This window comes from Nymphalis io, chromosome 16 (assembly GCF_905147045.1).
Source record: "Nymphalis io chromosome 16, ilAglIoxx1.1, whole genome shotgun sequence".
Classification (NCBI taxonomy): Eukaryota; Metazoa; Arthropoda; class Insecta; order Lepidoptera; family Nymphalidae; genus Nymphalis; species Nymphalis io.
The window spans coordinates 8,540,940-8,560,809 of NC_065903.1; the positions used below are offsets into that span (position 1 = coordinate 8,540,940).

The 19,870-nt window shown below is 32.9% G+C and overlaps 1 protein-coding gene and 1 long non-coding RNA gene across 5 annotated transcripts in view; both read left to right on the forward strand.

Annotated features, from left to right (window-relative positions):
* The window catches only part of LOC126774200 (rab11 family-interacting protein 4B), an 87,826-nt gene that overhangs the window by 23,641 nt on the left and 44,315 nt on the right, over positions 1 to 19,870 (forward strand). Inside the window, exons 2-4 of one of the 4 annotated variants that reach the window (XM_050495608.1) lie at positions 8,853 to 8,896; positions 18,833 to 18,930; positions 19,647 to 19,771. In XM_050495608.1, the coding sequence (XP_050351565.1) occupies positions 18,856 to 18,930; positions 19,647 to 19,771 (200 nt within the window). In that variant the 5' untranslated portion in view covers positions 8,853 to 8,896; positions 18,833 to 18,855. Of the gene's footprint in view, positions 1 to 8,852; positions 8,897 to 16,067; positions 16,327 to 18,832; positions 18,931 to 19,646; positions 19,772 to 19,870 lie in introns of those variants that run through there. The other 3 variants (XM_050495607.1, XM_050495606.1, XM_050495605.1) reach the window with 3 other exon arrangements.
* LOC126774268 (uncharacterized) overlaps positions 14,156 to 19,870 on the forward strand; it is a 96,865-nt gene continuing 91,150 nt past the window's right edge. Inside the window, exon 1 of the long non-coding RNA XR_007669796.1 lies at positions 14,156 to 14,430. This is a non-coding gene — a long non-coding RNA (uncharacterized LOC126774268). The remainder of the gene's footprint in view (positions 14,431 to 19,870) is intronic.

Sequence of the window (19,870 nt, forward strand, 5' to 3'; positions counted from 1 at the left end):
GTGTTTGACGGTGAAGGAAAACATCGTGAGGAAACCTCGATTTGTCTAATTTCACTGAAATTCTGCCACATGTGTATTCCCGCATGGGAGCAGCGTGGTGGAATAAGCTTCAAACCTTCTCCTCAAAAAAAAAGAGAAATGAGGCCTTTGCCCAACAGTGGGACATTCAAAGGCTGTTACTGTACTGTAACTGTTCATTTTTAACTAACATAAGTCACATTTTGATACAATACGTTGTCATATTACATAATAAATGCCATAAACATATTACATGCCATTTAAAATAGATATACTAACATTTTTCATACAATATACTTACGCATACATATTATAATAGAGAAACACACTTTCCTACTGATTTTTTATCTTATTAAATAGTTATTCAATTACGTCCAAGCGACATGATTGTATCAAATGTTGCAAAGTAAGTAAGCCGAACAATCTAGATTGACCGGGATAAAGATAGATCTTTAGATACTATTTATGTTATAATAACCGTATGCGCAGTATGCCTATTTAAATTTGGCTGAGGTAAACCCCCACTACTCACTTAAATTCCTATATATATATATATATATATATATATATATATATATATATATATATATATATATATATATATATATATATATATATATATATATATATATATATATATATATATATATATATATATATATATATATATATATATATATATATATATATATATATATATATATATATATATAGGAATTTAAGTGAGTAGTGGGGGTTTACCTCAGCCAAATTTAAATAGGCATACTGCGCATACGGTATATATATATATATATATATATATATATATATATATATATATATATATATATATATATATATATATATATATATATATATATATATATAGGAATTTAAGTGAGTAGTGGGGGTTTACCTCAGCCAAATTTAAATAGGCATACTGCGCATACGGTTATTATAACATAAATAGTATCTAAAGATCTATCTTTATCCCGGTCAATCTAGATTGTTCGGCTTACTTACTTTGCAACATTTGATACAATCATGTCGCTTGGACGTAATTGAATAACTATTTAATAAGATAAAAAATCAGTAGGAAAGTGTGTTTCTCTATTATAATATGTATGCGTAAGTATATTGTATGAAAAATGTTAGTATATCTATTTTAAATGGCATGTAATATGTTTATGGCATTTATTATGTAATATGACAACGTATTGTATCAAAATGTGACTTATGTTAGTTAAAAATGAACAGTTACAGTACAGTAACAGCCTTTGAATGTCCCACTGTTGGGCAAAGGCCTCATTTCTCTTTTTTTTTGAGGAGAAGGTTTGAAGCTTATTCCACCACGCTGCTCCCATGCGGGAATACACATGTGGCAGAATTTCAGTGAAATTAGACAAATCGAGGTTTCCTCACGATGTTTTCCTTCACCGTCAAACACGAGATGAATTATAATCACAAATTAAGCACATGAAAATTCAGTGGTGCTTGCTGGGTTTGAACCCACGATCATCGGCTTAGATTCACGCGTTTTAACCACTGGGCCATCTCGGCTATAAAAAATAAGCACTAGTTCATTATTTTTTATTTCTCTTCAGAATTTAATAATTCTTATTAGCGATCAAAATTTACCCCACGACAGTATTTGTCATCCACTTCCCCTTGGACAATTCACTATACTTATAATGTAATTATCATTGAAAGCAGAGCAAAGAACTCATTAACATACGATACGGAGCAAAAAGACCATTATAAGCAGACGTTTGGATATAATGAATGTCAACACAAATCACGAAAACGAAAACGTGACCTCTTCATATTCACAAGAACTAATGGGATTTTGTCAAGACCGATCGCACCAGACTGTGAGACGTCGCAAGCCAATTATAGACAACATTTATAAGTACACTTTATATCTGCAAGACTATTCGCTTTGAGTTAAATACGAGTTTGCCAAGCCTTGGAATATTGCCAGCTGGGTTCATTGAAACTATAATCCTGGAAGAGGTAATGATTTTTCATATTTCATAATCTCTTTTGAATAAATATTGACTCGTAGAGAATGCCTGTTAAGATAGAATTTGTTTCCAATTGTTTAATTTAGTTGGTTTTTAAATATTTAAAAAAAAATTATCTTCCACTAAATAGTCCTCCAGACCGATTTCGGCCAAGGCGGCCAATCTCAAGAGAGATTAGCCAACTGCGCAGGACATATTACAGTTCACAAGTTTATGCGCAAACACAGGTGCACTCCCGATTTACTCCAATCCGACACGACCGGAAAGAGTTCCCGACCTGGAAATTGAACCCAGGTCTGCGGCCTTACTACTAGACCAATGAAGCTTCCACTATATGTATGTAATCTACCTGAGTAACTGAGTCAATAAAAATTACAATTTTTTTTTTTTTTTATAGAATAGGAAGGCGGACGAGCATATGGGCCACCTGATGATAAGTGGTCACCAACGCTCTTAGACATTGGCATTGTAAGAAATGTCAACCATCGCTTACATATCCAATGCGCCACCAACCTTGGGAACTAAGATTTTATGTCCCTTGTGCCTGTAATTACACTGGCTCACTCACCCGTCAAACCGGAACACAACAATATCAAGTATTGCTGTTTTGCGGTAGAATATCTGATGAGTGGGTGGTACCTACCCAGACGAGCTTGCACAAAGCCCTACCACCACCAATTTAATTAACAATTAATTAAAGTTAGTACTTATTCGTAGCCTTTCTTGTAATATGTTTTCATTACAATGATTTAATGTTTTTACGTCATCTATTTTATACTATTTAACGCCTGCGGCTTCGTATCAGTGAAGTTCAAGCTTGCTTCATACTAAATTTCATCAAATCATTTCTGTGGTTTAGCCATAAAAGCGTAAAAGACAGACAGACAAAGTCTTTTTTGCAGTCAAAATTGTACCATTGACTGCTACGTAATTATATTATAAGGCCTCTTCCGAATATTCTATTTCCCAGTGCGTGTTCTATGCGGTGTACTAAGATTTATATCAGCCCTTTAATTTCGAATCGATGGAGAACTGAACATTGCCCATACTCTACTAATATAGGAAGTCTTAGCTCACGTCTTTATAAATATTACACATTCTAAATGAGTAATCCAACCGTTGACATCAAAGGTTCCTTCATTATTTATGCGTACGTATATTTTATAATTTCGAAAATAACTTCAGAATTTCTAAGAATCTTATTTATGCGCGTTTTACTTTTTGTCCATTTTCTCTATGATTAACTTTACAAGAATTTGGATATTATTACAATAATTTTTGTAAGTATATTTTTGTATGGTGTTATTATAAAGAGGTCAAGATGACAAATTACACCTCACTGATCTTGATATATTTATATGTATTTTCCAAAATTCTGTTTATATAACAATTATTTTCTCGATTCGAAAACGAAAATAACTTTCCAATGAACATTGTTTTAATACATTTCCCTATTTCGTAATAAATCTCAGCCGCTTTATAAAATGCATATTGTGTAACCAACTAACTGACACAAGTATTTTTAATAAAAATAATTAAGTATAATATATACTTTAAAAACAACTTTACTAAAAAAAATTGTACAAAATATACTGAATAATTTATCAATTATAACAATAAACTAACGATTGACACTAACATAGATTAAGAGTACCTTGTAATCTATCTCAAATTGATTTCACGAAATCTAGAAAATTACGAAAAAACTAATTTAATAAAAACAATCCTAATAAATAGCTAACATTCTATTTAAAGATAGTTCCGTAATAAATTGGACACACTTAGAATCAGGGGTTACGTGGTTAGACTGTGAATAATGCTCGTTGAACCGTCATTATTTACGATTATCCAAATAAGGTGACGGAAGTATATAGATAGTCATCGTATATATAGCTTTATAAGCCAGAATAATAATAAAATTAAAAATATTTAAAAAAAAAGGGAAACTTCACTTGAATATTTTAAGCCTACTTGCCTACTGCTTCATAAATACAACGCATCAGACCTGAAACGGATACTGCACAAGAACAGTACAACAATGTAGGGAACATTACATTACATACATTACAGTACAACAATGTTCCCTACAATAAACATTTAGTTATATGAAATATGAAGTTCTGAGGGATCGCGAAACAATTAAATGTGTTATCATTAGCTTTACAGTGACACAAAAAAGCCACAGAAGTAATTTATCCACTTATATTTTTCATGTATTTAATTTAAATTATTAGTCTTGTTATATATAGAATATATATAAGTTCTTAATTAAAATTTCAAAAATAGTTTTCATTTTAAACACGAGATATAAAAGTTATATTTTAATACGAGTCATATAATTCAGTAATAATCTGAGAACACTGAATGTAATAGAAATGGCACGTGTGCACGAAACTTTTTTCAAGCAAATATTGCGAAATGCTAATGATTTCAATTTGTTTTTACAAATAACAAATCAAATTAAATCATAATCCTTTATTAAATATAGGAGCATTATACTCGCTAATTGATTGTCAAATTAAAAACTACCACTGATTCGCAATAGAAAATACCCTGGTCTGAGAAGAAACACTATTTTAACACGCTTTTATTAGCTTGACCTGTAAATATCTATGTAACGGGATCGTTCAACGTACTGGTCATCTTCAAGACGTCTGATGAACTTGAATTTTAGCAGACATACTAATGACCGTTGACAAAACAATAATTTAATATATTTGCTTTAGTATTTCAGATAGGATCGCAGAAAGATAACCAAAAATTTTTTAGCTTTTATAAACAATATATTATTTTAATAGATTATATTAAACTACTCGTTGCAAATTATATATAAAAATATATAATATAAAATAAAGAAAAAAAATCTAATCTGTCCTTAAAGCTTTGTTTGTGATAGTTCTTAGAACCTAATTTTAACATTATTTGACATAAATTCTTTTACACTTGTTCTAAGGAGATACTCGTATCTTAGCGCCTGTGAATCAGAGCGATCTTTACCCGGTAGTGGTGACTGGTGTCGGCTACGTGGAGCGTAATACTAACTCAACGACCATTACTAATAGGGTTGCCAAGAAAATACACATTTATGTGATATATATACAACCCGCATTGCAGCAGCGTAGTGAAATAAACTCCATACTAATAATAATAATAATAATATCCTGGGACATTTTTCACACACGGCCATCTGATCCCAAATTAAGCTTGTACAAAGCTTGTGCTATGGGAACCAGACAACTGATATATTACATATACTACTTTTTTTTTGTAAATACATACTTATATAGATAATTACACCCAGACTCAGGACAAACATACATGTTCATGCACACAAATGTCGGTCCTGGGTGGGAATCAAACCCACAACCTTCGGCGTGAAAGGCAAGTGTTCTACCAACCACGCCAACCGGCTCGTCAAATGAAATACTTTCGCCTCAAATGAGATACATGGGATATTCATAGACTGATTTACATTTTTCTTTTAATATAAAACAATATAAACCTTTACAAAAGACAAAAATAAAAAAAAAATGAGCACATAAAAAATATAAAATAAAATGGTCAGTCTAGTGGTAACCCTGATTACATCTGGATTATTTACTGTACGTCAACGGACGTTACATACCAGAATAGTTTTATAGATATTACTATGGTACGGTGATATTAACGTTCTAATATAGAAACCTGTCCTAATAATCTTATTATATTATAAACAAAAATACGAGCCATTGGCCATGAACAATACTTTTAAAATAATGTAGAAATTAAATGTATGTATTTATTATTAAAAAACCAAGTATATTCAAATCGCTAGTATATTATTTTTTAAATCAAAATAACTACTTTTCATTATACACAGTGAAAGTAATGCCATGTAACCATGAGCGAACTCGAAAATTACCATAAAATATGTATTACTTATAAATTGCCACTAAATTACCAGAATAATTAGTAAATTGAAATAAGAACATATTGATAAAATGAAATAACATAGTTTTTACATAAGCCTTTTTTTTTGTTTCGCTGGAAAAACGCGTTTACGCGTGGAGGAGAAGATGCGCATAGCGCCAACGCATTCTCCCCGGTCTTATTCGGCGAAGCGAGTCAGCGGCCCTCTCCTCACGCTCCCGCTCCGCTGCCTCCTTCTGCGACATGACATTTTCGCAGAAGGAGACCGTCTCCAACCAGCACCTCTCGCTATCAAGCATGGCGTTTATCACACTCGGCAGCGAGAGGTCTTCACCGACTAAGGCCGCCAGGGACAGGCGCTGAGGTCCCCAAGCGGCACACTCCATCAGAGTGTGGCACGCTGTTTCCGAAGGCGCACCACACTCATGGCAGGAGGGTGTCACCTCCCGCCTCGCTATCCGGTGCAGGTACTTACCGAAACAACCGTGTCCGGTAAGTACCTGCGTCAGCCTGAATGTGAGTGTGCCGTGACTCCGTTCCACCCAGCGACTCAAGTGGGGGCGGACCGCCTCCACTGTCACTAGGCCTGCCGAGGGGGACCTCAGGTCCTCCTCCCACCTGCGAATCGAGGCTCGCTGGGCTAGGGCCCTGACTCGTTTAACCTCCGCCGACCCTGGACGGACGCCGCTTGGCCTCGTTTCCACCCGGAACCGGTGTACTTCCGCAAGCTCCTCCGCCTGGAGTTCCTAGGGCGGATCGCTCGCGAGAAGTGTCGCTGCCGTCCATGACACCGTACGGTACCCACGTATCGCTCTCACCGCTATGACTCTTTGCGGCCTCCGCAGAAGAGCTCTGTTACGAGCGGTGAGAGCATCCACCCAAATGGGTGTACCGTACAACGCCATGGAGCGTACCACGCCAGCGTATAAACGCCGACATGATGTTTCCGGCCCTCCTACATTTGTTAGGAGGCGGCCCAGGGCGGCAGCAGCGCTTATAAGCTTCGGGCCGAGTTGGATAAAATGCTGCCTGAAGCTCCATCTTCCGTCCAGGATCAGGCCCAGATACCTCATCTGGGCTTGCACTTTAATCACCGTCCCTTGGACGGTGATAGACGCCCCTCGAGGGGGTTTTTACATAAGCCTAGTGTAGGAGATGAATGTATGACAATAATTTTTATCGAGCATGCGAAATTATATATTGAAAGTACATACGACACATGGCTTCCTTTACAATGTAACACGATATTGTAATGTTTTAAAATTGGTAATGAGCCATTTCATCATAAGACCATTCTTTATTAAAATTAATGTTATTTGATTTAAAACTTTAATTAAACTATTTATATTTTATTTCAAATTAGTAGGTGGACTGGCAAATGTGAAACTCGTTTGTGCCTATATTAGTTTATCTAGTTTTAGTTGTAGTGATAAGTATAATTAAAAAATGATAAGTGAAATCAATAAATCATTAAAGTATATATATATATACATATATTGTACAAAATCTAAAATACTCAAAAATCAAAGGTCACACGCAATTTAGGATGAGGGAATAGTTTACGCGCGCGCGTTGGTGGGGGAGGTGTTGGGTACCCTATGTACTTCTCTGTAACTGAGAAGATGTATACAAAATTCATGATGATCGGTTGAGTATTTAAGTCGTGAAAGCGTAACAAACAAACCCACTATTGCATTTATAGTTTTACTAACAAATTAATTTTTATTTAAGTCTCTATCTCATCATAAATTAGTTGGAAATCAATTGCAAAATCAGTACCGAACAAATAAAAAATAACAAATAGATAAAAACTAAAAAAAAATATCACATGATCGTGTTTAGACTCGTACAACAAGCTTATTTATTTTTTTCTATACCTAAAGGATTTCCCGTGAACAACGCACATGCATAAACGAAATTGACAATGTTATTCACGTATCTTTACATGATTAGAATTTTAATGCAAGTCGTAAACATGTATGTGAGATCGACTATAACTAAAGGAATTCGATACGAATCAAATAATTCGTAATCGAACTTGCAACTATGTCTAAAGACTGCGTTACGAATTGCATTCGAGTTACGTACGTTAAGTAAGGTATTTGCTTCTGTCGTGATCAGCGACAAAGAAATCTTTATGCTCGAGATCGTCTCGCACAATCGATTTTTAAATTTCGAACGTGACTAAAATCGAGTCTGATTCGGATACTAGTGAAATTTACTGTTGACTAAATCTTTATTTAGTTTTGGTGTTCTTAAAAAGATGATCGTGTTTTATAATTGACCCGCGGCCACGGCCACAATTATCTACTTAACGCCAATGAATTTATAATCGTAGTAGGGAACTCTAATTTTTTTGAAAATAAAATATAGCCCATGTTACTATATAATGTCGCTTTCTATAGGTGAAATAAATTTTACAATCTATCTATTACATTTTTATTTTTAAGTTTATCTATTACAAAGAAACATACAAAAAACCTCATCTTTTTGTAATATTAGTAAAGAAGTATATAGTAAAAATAAGAATTGCACAAACAAAGTAAACTGGTCTGATGAAAAATAGCCCGCCAGTAAAGAACCGCGTAATACGCTACGAAAATTTAATTGTGCTGTGCTTTTTCTGTCTTACAAAATTTGTTTTCTTTGTTTATTCATACTAATTACTTTTATATTTAAAGAAATGTTTGTGTCCGTTACCGTTACTCTCATAAATTATAAATATGTATTATTCTTTTTTGTTAAACATAACGTTTTTGTGCTTCTACTTTTACATTATGGAGTTTAGAAAGGAAAATATGTAACAGATCTCCCGTGACCTACAAACCGTCACGAATTATTAGGTCGTACTAAAATATTGCCGATTTCCGTAACAATTCGGCCGAAACGCTTCTAATAATTTCAATTATTTTTTTTCAACAGATAAACGAGTTTAAAGAAATATCACTTGAAGACGAGATATATTGGTAAGTAATTTTAAAACAAAATACTTCTCTTATTGACATGAAAATTAGAACGTGCGGGACTTCGTAGAAAATACTTGTTTTAAAAAATATGTTTATATGAAATTAGTCATTCACACTGTACACGTGACGTATTCAATTTCAATTTAATTCAAAAGTAATAAATTCTAGTAATAACCATTGTGACGAATGATAGAAGAATTAGTGCAATGGATTGCGCAATCTGAGGTCGATGCCATCGCCGCACCCGCAGTCGAGCTGAAACTTATTGTTCCTTTATTATCTTTTAACCTCGCTCAATACATTTCACTGCCGTTTCATGCTTTTTTAACTTTCCATTTTATATACTCCCTCTGTAACTACGTAATATCCGTTTTAATATTTTTGTCTAGTCATTTTCTATATCCTATACAATTGTATTCAATCTACTCAGGTTGCATTCACAAACCTCCCTAAAGCAAATGATTTTGTGTTTATATAAATTTAATGACAAATTTCTTACATATACGATATGCAATAAGTTTAATTGTTGTTAGCCTTAATTTGCGTTAGTTAATTTCGTCCTTGGCTTCGGAAGGAATCTACTAGGAACCTGTATGGGTCGGATAAAATTCTGCCACATGTGTATCCGCATTGGAGAAATAAGTTCTAAACCTCGAAGAGGAGAGGAGGCTTTGTATACGTATTATTTTATTTTTATCTCATCATTCGTCATATTTTGATTTTATCCCGTATACTTGGAGTCAGAGCCGTGTGTTGTATATCACTGCAAGGAAAAGGATTGGCGGACCTACTGACGTCTTTCAACCCTCTTTAGAAATGCTAAGTAGTAGTTGGTTGGTTTCTCTCGAAGTTTCCTGCCACTATAAGGGCAGGGCTATTGAAGCGCTACCCGCAAGGGAAGGAAGGGATTGATTAATGAGCTTAAAAAAGTAATCTCTCTTTTAACCGGCTTTTACGAAGGCCACGGAACGAGAAGACATAACCCTCTTCTATTCTGCCGGAAACTATACCAAATTTATTTTTCATCTAATATTTGAAAAAAATATTAACTTAGTTGTTGGAGATGCAATGATTACGTAATATACACATCAAGTATAATATACGAAGTGAAAGTAACAACAAAATCATGTCAAACATAAAACATAAGTAGATAATAATGAGAACCTTTGTATTATCTTTTGAATAAATACATATTAAAAACTTTACATTAAAAAGGAATTAATTCTATGAAAAGGTTATCAAATTCTGTTCAAGTTTAAATGTATTTTTTTCATTCAGTAGATATTATACACCAAGGCCAATAAAATGCGAGTGAACGTGTGTTCTCGGTCTATTTGGTAAAATTTCATTTCTCGAATGGCATTGGCAACTTGCAACGTGTTGCAAAAACGACGATCGCTTGAGTGAAACGGAAGAAACGATGTTTCATTTGATTATAAGTGTAATACAGATGCATTATCTGAGAAACAAATTTTTGAAATAGATAATTGACATCTTTTAATCGTCACAATTATATTTTTAATACCTAAAAAAATACTCGGGTCACATATAGTGATTTGTTAAAATTAAAAAAAGAAAAACATTACTTACAAAGTACGCAATATTTAACTGTTCTGTTTGTACAGCGGTTTCAGCGGTGCGACATCATTACTTAAAAGCAATTTCTACCAGACAACCTTAGTTTAGAAGAGAAATATTGCTAGAAAGATAATTCCTAAACAAATATAAACCTATATTAATATGAAGGAAACTTTGCTTTTATTTATCTAATAGATAGTAGTTTTATTTATTGAATTTATTTCTTAAATTTATTAAAGAAAATAAAGTTTTAAGATCCTGCCCTAATTTGAAAAACAATTAATTTAATTAATTAATAAAATTATATCAAATGATTATATATTAGGTCCTTACATATGAAATTGGCGTTTTGTACGGGAGGAATATGAAATCAATTTTTTTTTTTTGTAAAATATATTTAATTAATCAAAGTATGCACCGTTGTTTCCTCCCTTTACTAAAAAAAACCATGAGGGAGAATCAATAAACTCTTTGAAGGCGGTTTGGACAGCAACATCGGAGTTTAATTTTTTCCTTGTAAGAAGTTGTCCAAATTCCGGAAAAAATGTTAATCTGTCGGAGCAAGGTCCGGGGAGTACCGTGGATGTCGCAGACATTCCAATTGTAGCTCATCTAACTTAATGGTTGTTTGTTGTGCAGTGTGTGGTCTTGCGTTGTCGTGAAGCAGCAGTGGCCTAGAGCGATTGACCAATTTCGGTTGTTTAGCAGCTAGTTCTTCCTTCATGGTTTGCAGTAGCTGACAATAGATATCTGCTGTAATCGTTTAGCTAGATTTTAGAAAACTGTAACGACACCGACGCTAGTCCACCAAACACTCACAAGTAACTTTTTCTGAGTCAATTTTCGTTTAGGGCAGGATTTGGCTGGGTCTCCAGGGTTCAGCCATTGCGACGAGCGCTTCCGATTATCGTACAGTATCCACTTTTCATCACAAGTAATGATTCGATTTAAAATCCCTTCATTATTGTGTCGGTTGAGCAAAGTAACACAGTAGTCGACGCCCATGACCCTTCGTTCAAGTTTTTTTACTTTCCCGATTTGCTTCATGTGGATTAATACAGTTTTATCACTTACCCCGAAGCCTACAGCTATCTCTGAAGTGCTTTGTGATGGATCCGCTTCCACAATAGCCTTTAATTCTTCATTTTCCACTTTGGTCTCCGGCCGTCCACGGGGTTGGTTCTGAAGGTCGAATTTTCCAGAACGAAAACGTTGAAACCAAAAACGTACCGTGCTTTCTTTTGCAACACCGTACACATCATTAATCCACCACGCCACCAGCCACGGTAGAATTCGTACTTCTAAATATACCGATATTTCATGTTTTCCATTATGCAGTAATAAGCGACGCCAAAGAAAAAAATAATAAGGAAAAACAGATGAATGACTGTTTTCAAAACTCAAATGTACCAGCTAAATGAATTTATAAATTTGAATTTTGAATCTTAACCAAAGAGGAGGAGGATATATTTCAGATCAAAGTAGTCAGTACGACAAAACGCTAATTTCATGTTTAAGGTCATAATATTTTACCAAATGAAACTGCATATATTTTTCATTAATTTCTTCGTAAAAACTTTTATACTTGCTTGATTATAAATACCGAACTATCTAATTCTAAGTGATAAATGTAAATTAACTGAATATAATTTCTTACGACGCGACGTTAACATTTTGTTTTATTAAATACACCAAAGCAATGAAAACATTTAATAAGACAAGTAGCATTTTACATATAAAAAAATTATCGTTATTTTAACGGCTATTAATAAAATTGTTCCGTCGTATAACATAACATATAATAATGTACTTCCTGTAATTTTGCGAGATGAGATCTTCGACTAGTTTCCATTGCAACAGATATAGTTTTATTAAATTTTTAGTCTTATCGATAATAATTGCGATTAATAACAATACAAATTACGGAAAACACGCTATTATTGTCTGCATTAATTCATGTTTAAAAATGTAACCCGCATCTAGTGACAGTAATTGTAACCTGTTACAGTTTATTTGTAATACTTAACTGAGTATTTTAAGTGCATTTTATCGATAATACCGTGTTATTAGCTGTTGCATAAGATCGAAGCGGTGCAGGGCAGTCAACGCTGGCCGTTGGTCGTCGACGCTGGTCACTTATAATATTTAAAAAAAAAAACGCGCGAAAATGTGTTTTATAAAACAATTCTATACATGAAATATCTAAATGTGTTTGTATATATTCAGTGATAGTAGTGAATTAAAATCAGTAGAAAGGTACTTTACATCATAGTACGTGAACGGAAAGAAAGTTTGTGAATAGTTTTATCGAAACTTGAATATACGAATATGTGCATACAAGTGTACTTAACCAGGAATGTCGTTTGTAAACGTTGTACCTTTTTAAAACATGAGTGAAAATTCACCATTTATTCTAAAGGTTTAAAAGATGAATCAATAAATCTGTTGCCGTACGTGAAGCTTAAATCTTCTGCCGCGTTGCGAAATAAATCAAAAATTGCAAAACATATACATATATATATAAAAGTATTCTAAAAAGTGCACTTATAAAAATGAATATTAAGTATAAATTTGAAATAGTATGTATTTTTACAGAATCTCGAAATAATCGAAACAATATAATTGAAATAATTTTCAATTGAAACTTTCCAAATGACATGAATAGAACTATTTTAAATAATGAAACGGTACCTCATTTCTTTGTACATTTTGTATAAACAAAAAAAAAAAGTTGTTAAGTGGTATAATTCAAATTTACACTATTTATTAGTAATATTATTACAAAACATATGCAATGGTTTAATGACTTATTGGTTTATTTACTTATGTATTAATATATGTGTTCGGTTTAGCAAATCGGTTGCGAGGAAATCATTAAATACGTCCGCCACGATATTTTACTTTCCTGACTGGTAAACATGATTTTTAACTATACATATAGCAAATAGACACGCAAAGGTGTCTTTGCTGTTATTATATTTTTAATACTAATATCAATTGTAAAAGTAACTACTGAGTATCTTTCGATTGGCGAATCCAAATTATTGGCAAAAACTATTTTAATATAATTATTATATTTATGAGTGTACATGATATGTTTTACTTAGCAATGTTAATTTGAAGAAGTGTTTTAAAGTTTTGCCGAGATCTCATTTTTGCAATATAATAATAAAATTATATGATCACTAAACTATACCGTATTTAAAATGAGTATATAATTTATATTATAAATAAAAACATGTTTATTTTAAGTCACTTAAAATACAAAAAATGTACAGCAGTCACTGATTGATGAACCGACGATAACTTAAGTTAAAACGATTTGACCAATACAAAATACTTGCAATTCCGATCCAACTTTGAACCATCTTTATTTATTCAAACCGGAACCGAACCGATATGATTTTAACATATATCTACCGTTATATCAAAACCAAAGTTAATTCTTAACTTATAACAATAGTCGATAATTAAATTAAATAATAGGAAACGGAAAAACTGCAACGATCACGCTTCGATTCGATTGCGATGAAGTGACAATATGTTAGTAGAAATGGCCACCGGTTTACTGATTACTTTCTCGAGGACTTGTTACTAAGTACAAATGGTAAGGATTCTAAAGTGACAGCTAGTTAAAACAAACGAGTAATATCTTTTTTTTTTATAGAATAGGAAGGTGGACGAGCATATGGGCCACCTGATGGTAAGTGGTCACTAAACGCCCTTAGACATTGGCATTGTAAGAAATGTCAACCATCGCTTATAGCCAATGCGCCACCAACCTTGGGAACTAAGATTTTATGTCCCTTGTGCCTGTAATTACACTGGCTCACTCACCCTTCAAACCGGAACACAACAATATCAAGTATTGCTGTTTTGCGGTAGAATATCTGATGAGTGGGTGGTACCTACCCAGACGAGCTTGCACAAAGCCCTACCACCAGTCTTCTTCACCAGTCAATCTTAGTTGCCATGGTTGAAAGTTTCTGAATTGATTATTATATGTTGAATGATGGTAGTATACATGGTAAACAATTACTATTAGGATCATTTTTTTTCCTATTACCAGTGTATGTATGTATCCAATAATATACATTCGTTTAGTGATTGATCACTAGTGTCCGATCCTCACATCTAAACGAATTTGTTAAGACTAGAAGTATTTATATCTCTTTCTTAAATGTGAGATTTAAAAGGATAACAAGTAATTAGCTTTTAGACGTTGTGTAGAACAGAATCAGCTCCAGTAACACTGTAGCGGCGTCTTTGTCCAATCAAGCAAAGTGGGGCGACGCTGCAATGTGATATTTCTTAAGATACCTGTGCAGAGAGCGTGAAGCGAACGTTCTGTAATGTGTGAAAACAGATTGTCAAACAATTACAATGATTTTAATTCAATTTTTAAATGAAAGTGATCTTGACTTTCCTCACGAAATGCACTTAACCTCGATAAAACTACTTAATCATATAAAACTAATATTTAACATTTTTTAAACAGTTATGGTAAAATAACGGAAAAGATATGCCATTATCATTGATTTAATTTTCTCAAAAACAAAACTGAGACAATAACTGTTGTCATTCGCATACATCCCATTTATATATATATCTATGAATAGAATATAATTGTGGTGTAGAATGTTTCTTGAAAAATTTCCATACTCGAATTGAGACAACCAAACAAGGTTCAAACATCGTTTGTGTCTCGTTTCATTTGCAAAAACTCTACGTGTTTTATCCGTTCAATAAACTTTTGTTCGATATTATTTCGCATATATCAAAGCGAACATTTGTCTAAAGTAATAAAAAACAGGAAAAATGCATTGATTAGATTCGCGATGGCAGTACCAGTCGCAAAGTTTACCGTGAGACCTGATAACACACTTCCTTATCAGATTCTCTGAGTTAAATTTACAATAAACCAAACTGATAACGTTGAACGAATAATAAAATGAGAGAATATGACATATGAAACAAATATTTCGTCATTTTAAAAAAAAAACAGTTGGAAATAATAAAATTATATATAATTATTACTATAATAACTATATATAATTATACATAACTGCAGTTATGAAAAAGAAGCAATCCATTTGTTTTTTCTAAATGTATTTTTTTTTTTATAGAATAGGAAGGTGGACGAGCATATGGGCCACCTGATGGTAAGTGGTCACCAAACGCCCTTAGACATTGGCATTCTAAGAAATGTTAACCATCGCTTATAGCCAATGCGCCACCAACCTTGGGAACTAAGATTTTATGTCCCTTGTGCCTGTATTTACACTGGCTCACTCACTCTTCAAACCGGAACACAACAATATCAAGTATTGCTGTTTTGCGGTAGAATATCTGATGAGTATATATATATATATATATATATATATATAGTATGGCATATGTGGAAAAACAAAAGACAAACAAAATACTTAATCAAACAAACCATAATCACCATGAACACAAATTTTGAAGATAAGTTTTAAGGAAATATATTAGTTAATAAAAAACTTTTCAAAACGAATCTTTCATATGGCGTTAATTTAGAACACATTTCGATATTAAGTATAATGTTCAAAATTTCACCTGAATCGGTTGTGTTGAAAACGTACGTTGCAAGAAATCGAATCTCACTTACTGATGAGTTTAAGTTAAATAAGTTATTGCAAAAAATCTGTAACAACACGAATGCACTGTGATAATATCTTCAATGTTGACTTATATGTCGGAGTTTGTGATTGTGCTGAAAAGTGACGCGCTTGATGTTTCCCGTCTATTAGAAGCGTGGTGGCGTGCACTGTTGGTGCTCGCGCGGCTGTTCCTTTACTGCTGCCGGATATTCAACAAAGTGCTTTATGGTACGCATCTTTAATAACAAATATATGTATGTACATATTGTTTACTATTCATGTCTCCCATTAAAAACATGGTTTTTTAATACTTATTGAGCCTTATATTTGTATGTCTGGGCATATATTTAAAACTGAGGGTGTTTCGAGCAATATGTCCATAGTTATAACTTACACTCTTGTCACACATAATAATATACTTTTATAATATGTGACACATTATATACTTATATTATAGTATTAAAAATGAATGGGAACAGAGTCGCAGACAAATCAAGTAGCATACATAGCATCTACCTTAAGAAACTTACAAGCGAATAAGTAATACATTGTGTTTAGAAAGGTTTTCCACAAAACGATTATTTTATTAATAAGATCTCCTAGACACGGTAAGGTGAGTCACGAGGACAACCACCAGACCGAAAAATATCTACGAGCTAATAACGAACAGGAATCACACCACCGACTTCTAAGGCTTCTCTGGCACGTTATCGTTTCTTTGTTTATTATTTATGCATGATATAAAAAGTACAGTTTTCAAATTGTCAAATTATGATTATTGCTCTCTTAAAGATTCACCGTATCTTTGTCCAATATAAGTTTTTTTAAACATCATTACGAAAATTGTTTTCACGTGTACAATGATGGTTCAGCACACACAGTGAAGATTGCGGGTTCATATGTTCATGTACTATGTACGTGTATCCACCAACGCACTCTGGAAATTCTGTGAGATGCAATTAACTCCAAATACTTTTTATCCGAATTGGTATTTTATACTCTGAAACAGTAAATAATATAAATCATCAACCTAGTAGCATATATAAATATACCATTAAAATATAATCACTGCAGGGCTTATCATCATGTTTAATATCAAGCATGTGGGAATGATGTCTCCTAATTGCCCTTTATAAAGACGTGCGCAAGACATTACATCCAATAAATCTTCTAGTTAACCGTTATATGTAATGACTGTAATTATTTGTTATATAATTATGTGGGAAACATTATCTGGTCGTAAAAGACTCGCTGGAATGCTGCGCTGATTTCTCTCAACTCCTTACAACTTCTCTAATAAGGAAGTGTAAATAAATTAGCGACAGTCGTGTTAAATTTTTTTTAATCAAATATGGTAATATTTATTTTTGATATATGGATTTCAAACCTCCAAATATTAAATTTATACTAAAACATAATTAGCAGTAAAATATTTTTTAATTAATACCATAGAGTATTTTATGTTTCGAACAACCAAAAAAAGCATTTATAATATGAGCAATATTTTATATTGATGATAAAAAAAATTACAATCTATGGGACACATGTTCAGTTTCTAAAACATTGGTTTAAATCAGTTTATCCAATTTCCCTTTAATATGTACGTTTTTGGTCACCTATTGCTTTATTGACTGCCTCCTGCACTCGACCTATGCTCGTTTACATTATTATAACGGCTTTACGTGCCTCGGAAAGCACGAGAGTGAGAGAAGAGAGAGTTCACCTGTATTTGCGCACACACTTGTGCACTATAATATCTCCTGTGCAGTTGGCTAATCTCCCTTGAGATTGGCCGCCGTGGCCGAAATCGATCTGGAGGACATTACATTATTACTTAATTAGACATGAATCAATGTTTCAGTACCTAGAAGTAAGTCGATTTTTTCAAGAACAACTTCGTAGACTATAAGACAAACGTGTCTCCTTAATGCCAAACGATTGACGCCCTTCATTTTATAAATTGCATCATATAAAACTATTTACAAGTATAGAGTTATAGTTTATATATCTATACCGTTTGTATTTTCGCCCAGAGAATTGGAATTCAACGGGAAATGCTGCCAGCATTGTTACCACTACTCCACATAGTCATTATCTGTATAGTATTTTTAATATCGATTTGTATCTTATATATACTTATTTAAGTCCTCAGTGTTAAAAACTACTATTTCAATAAATACTGAAGAAATTTTTATTGTATAAAAATTATATCGCTTAGTAACTTAATACAATACTGATTGATGAATTGCCAAAGTTAAATCTAATTGCTACTATTTGATAAAACAATTTCTTGTAATCACTAACAAATGTTTGCGATAAAAATTGAAATAATCGCTTATCAGATATCAGACTATTTAACTATTTTAAATCTGTTCAACACAGATAAAATACGTATTTATTTGTTAAGACGTATGATAAATATTGTAGACATTTTAATTTGTTATTTTGGGTTATACAAAAGCAAAACATTATTTTTAGAATATTTAAAATCATTCAATAACATAAACACATATGTAACAAATAACACATCGACAAATCGATTACTTCGTCATCATAATCATTCGCTTGCCTTTTGGGGTCGTGTTGGGTTTCGTAATAATACACAAAAAAGTAAACTTACGGCTGACTGCCCGAGCCACGAGCAGTTTTTCTTGGTTTCCCGCCACCATTAATTTTTATTTCTACTAAAAATGTAAAATATAATATTATTAAAGATGAATTTTATAATTTTCAGAATCCACGGCGCCTGAGGCGGTCATGATGGCGCCTAGCGTGTTTCAGAGGACCAAGTCACCACGATCCTCGCCGGGAAACATGCCTAGAAAATTACAGGTCTTTATTATACTAATTATTTCCTAAAATATAAACTACACTACATACGTAATGCTGGTAAAATATCATTGTTTTTGTACAAAAATGTAAAAATAAATTATTTATTTGAACAGTAATTATTCATTGTTAGCAGCTAGCGCAAGAATTTTTCTGAAGAACTGTAACAAAACAACCGATTTTCTAATAAAGTTCATGACCGTGAAATTAAGTTAACTTAAATAAAATGTAATTAATCAAGACCTCCATCACGTAATTTAGAATGGTAACTTTTAACATTGTCTATAAAATATACTTTATTATTTGAATATGAATCGCGGAATTCCCATCCATATCCACGACATACATACGACTCAGTTTTCACGTGTTTAATTAGTGTTTATAATATTATCTCGTGCTCGGTAGTAAAATAAATTCTAAATTATAAATATTCGCTAACAAACTTCTTAAGACCTCTTCTCTGCAGTAGGTTCCTCTTTAAGAAGACTATAGCAACAGTTCGTAGACGTCTAATATGTCAAATCTATATGAATATATAAAGATGAAGATTATTTTTTGAGTCCTATTTAAAAAAAAATTGCGTTAGATAAATTAAATTTTGTAAAGAAAGGTTATTGGACTGTATAGCGCTACGACCAACAGCAGTATTGCTTACATATTTATTACACTCTTATATATTCCGTCATAATAATATAACTCTTCAAATTTTTATATTTCAGAACGGCACAGAATCCGTTAGCCAAACAGTCGCCACGGCAGACTCCAGTCCCGGTAACTCCATATCTGATGCTGAAAACTTCGAGTGTTATGGTGAAGCTGACGGAGACGCGCCAGCGGCAAACACGTAAATAATTACATATAAAATGATTTTAACTGGAAATAATTTTAACTGGATTAAGCCAAGGAAATACCTATTAGAAATGACAATTTTATGTTCGTAACA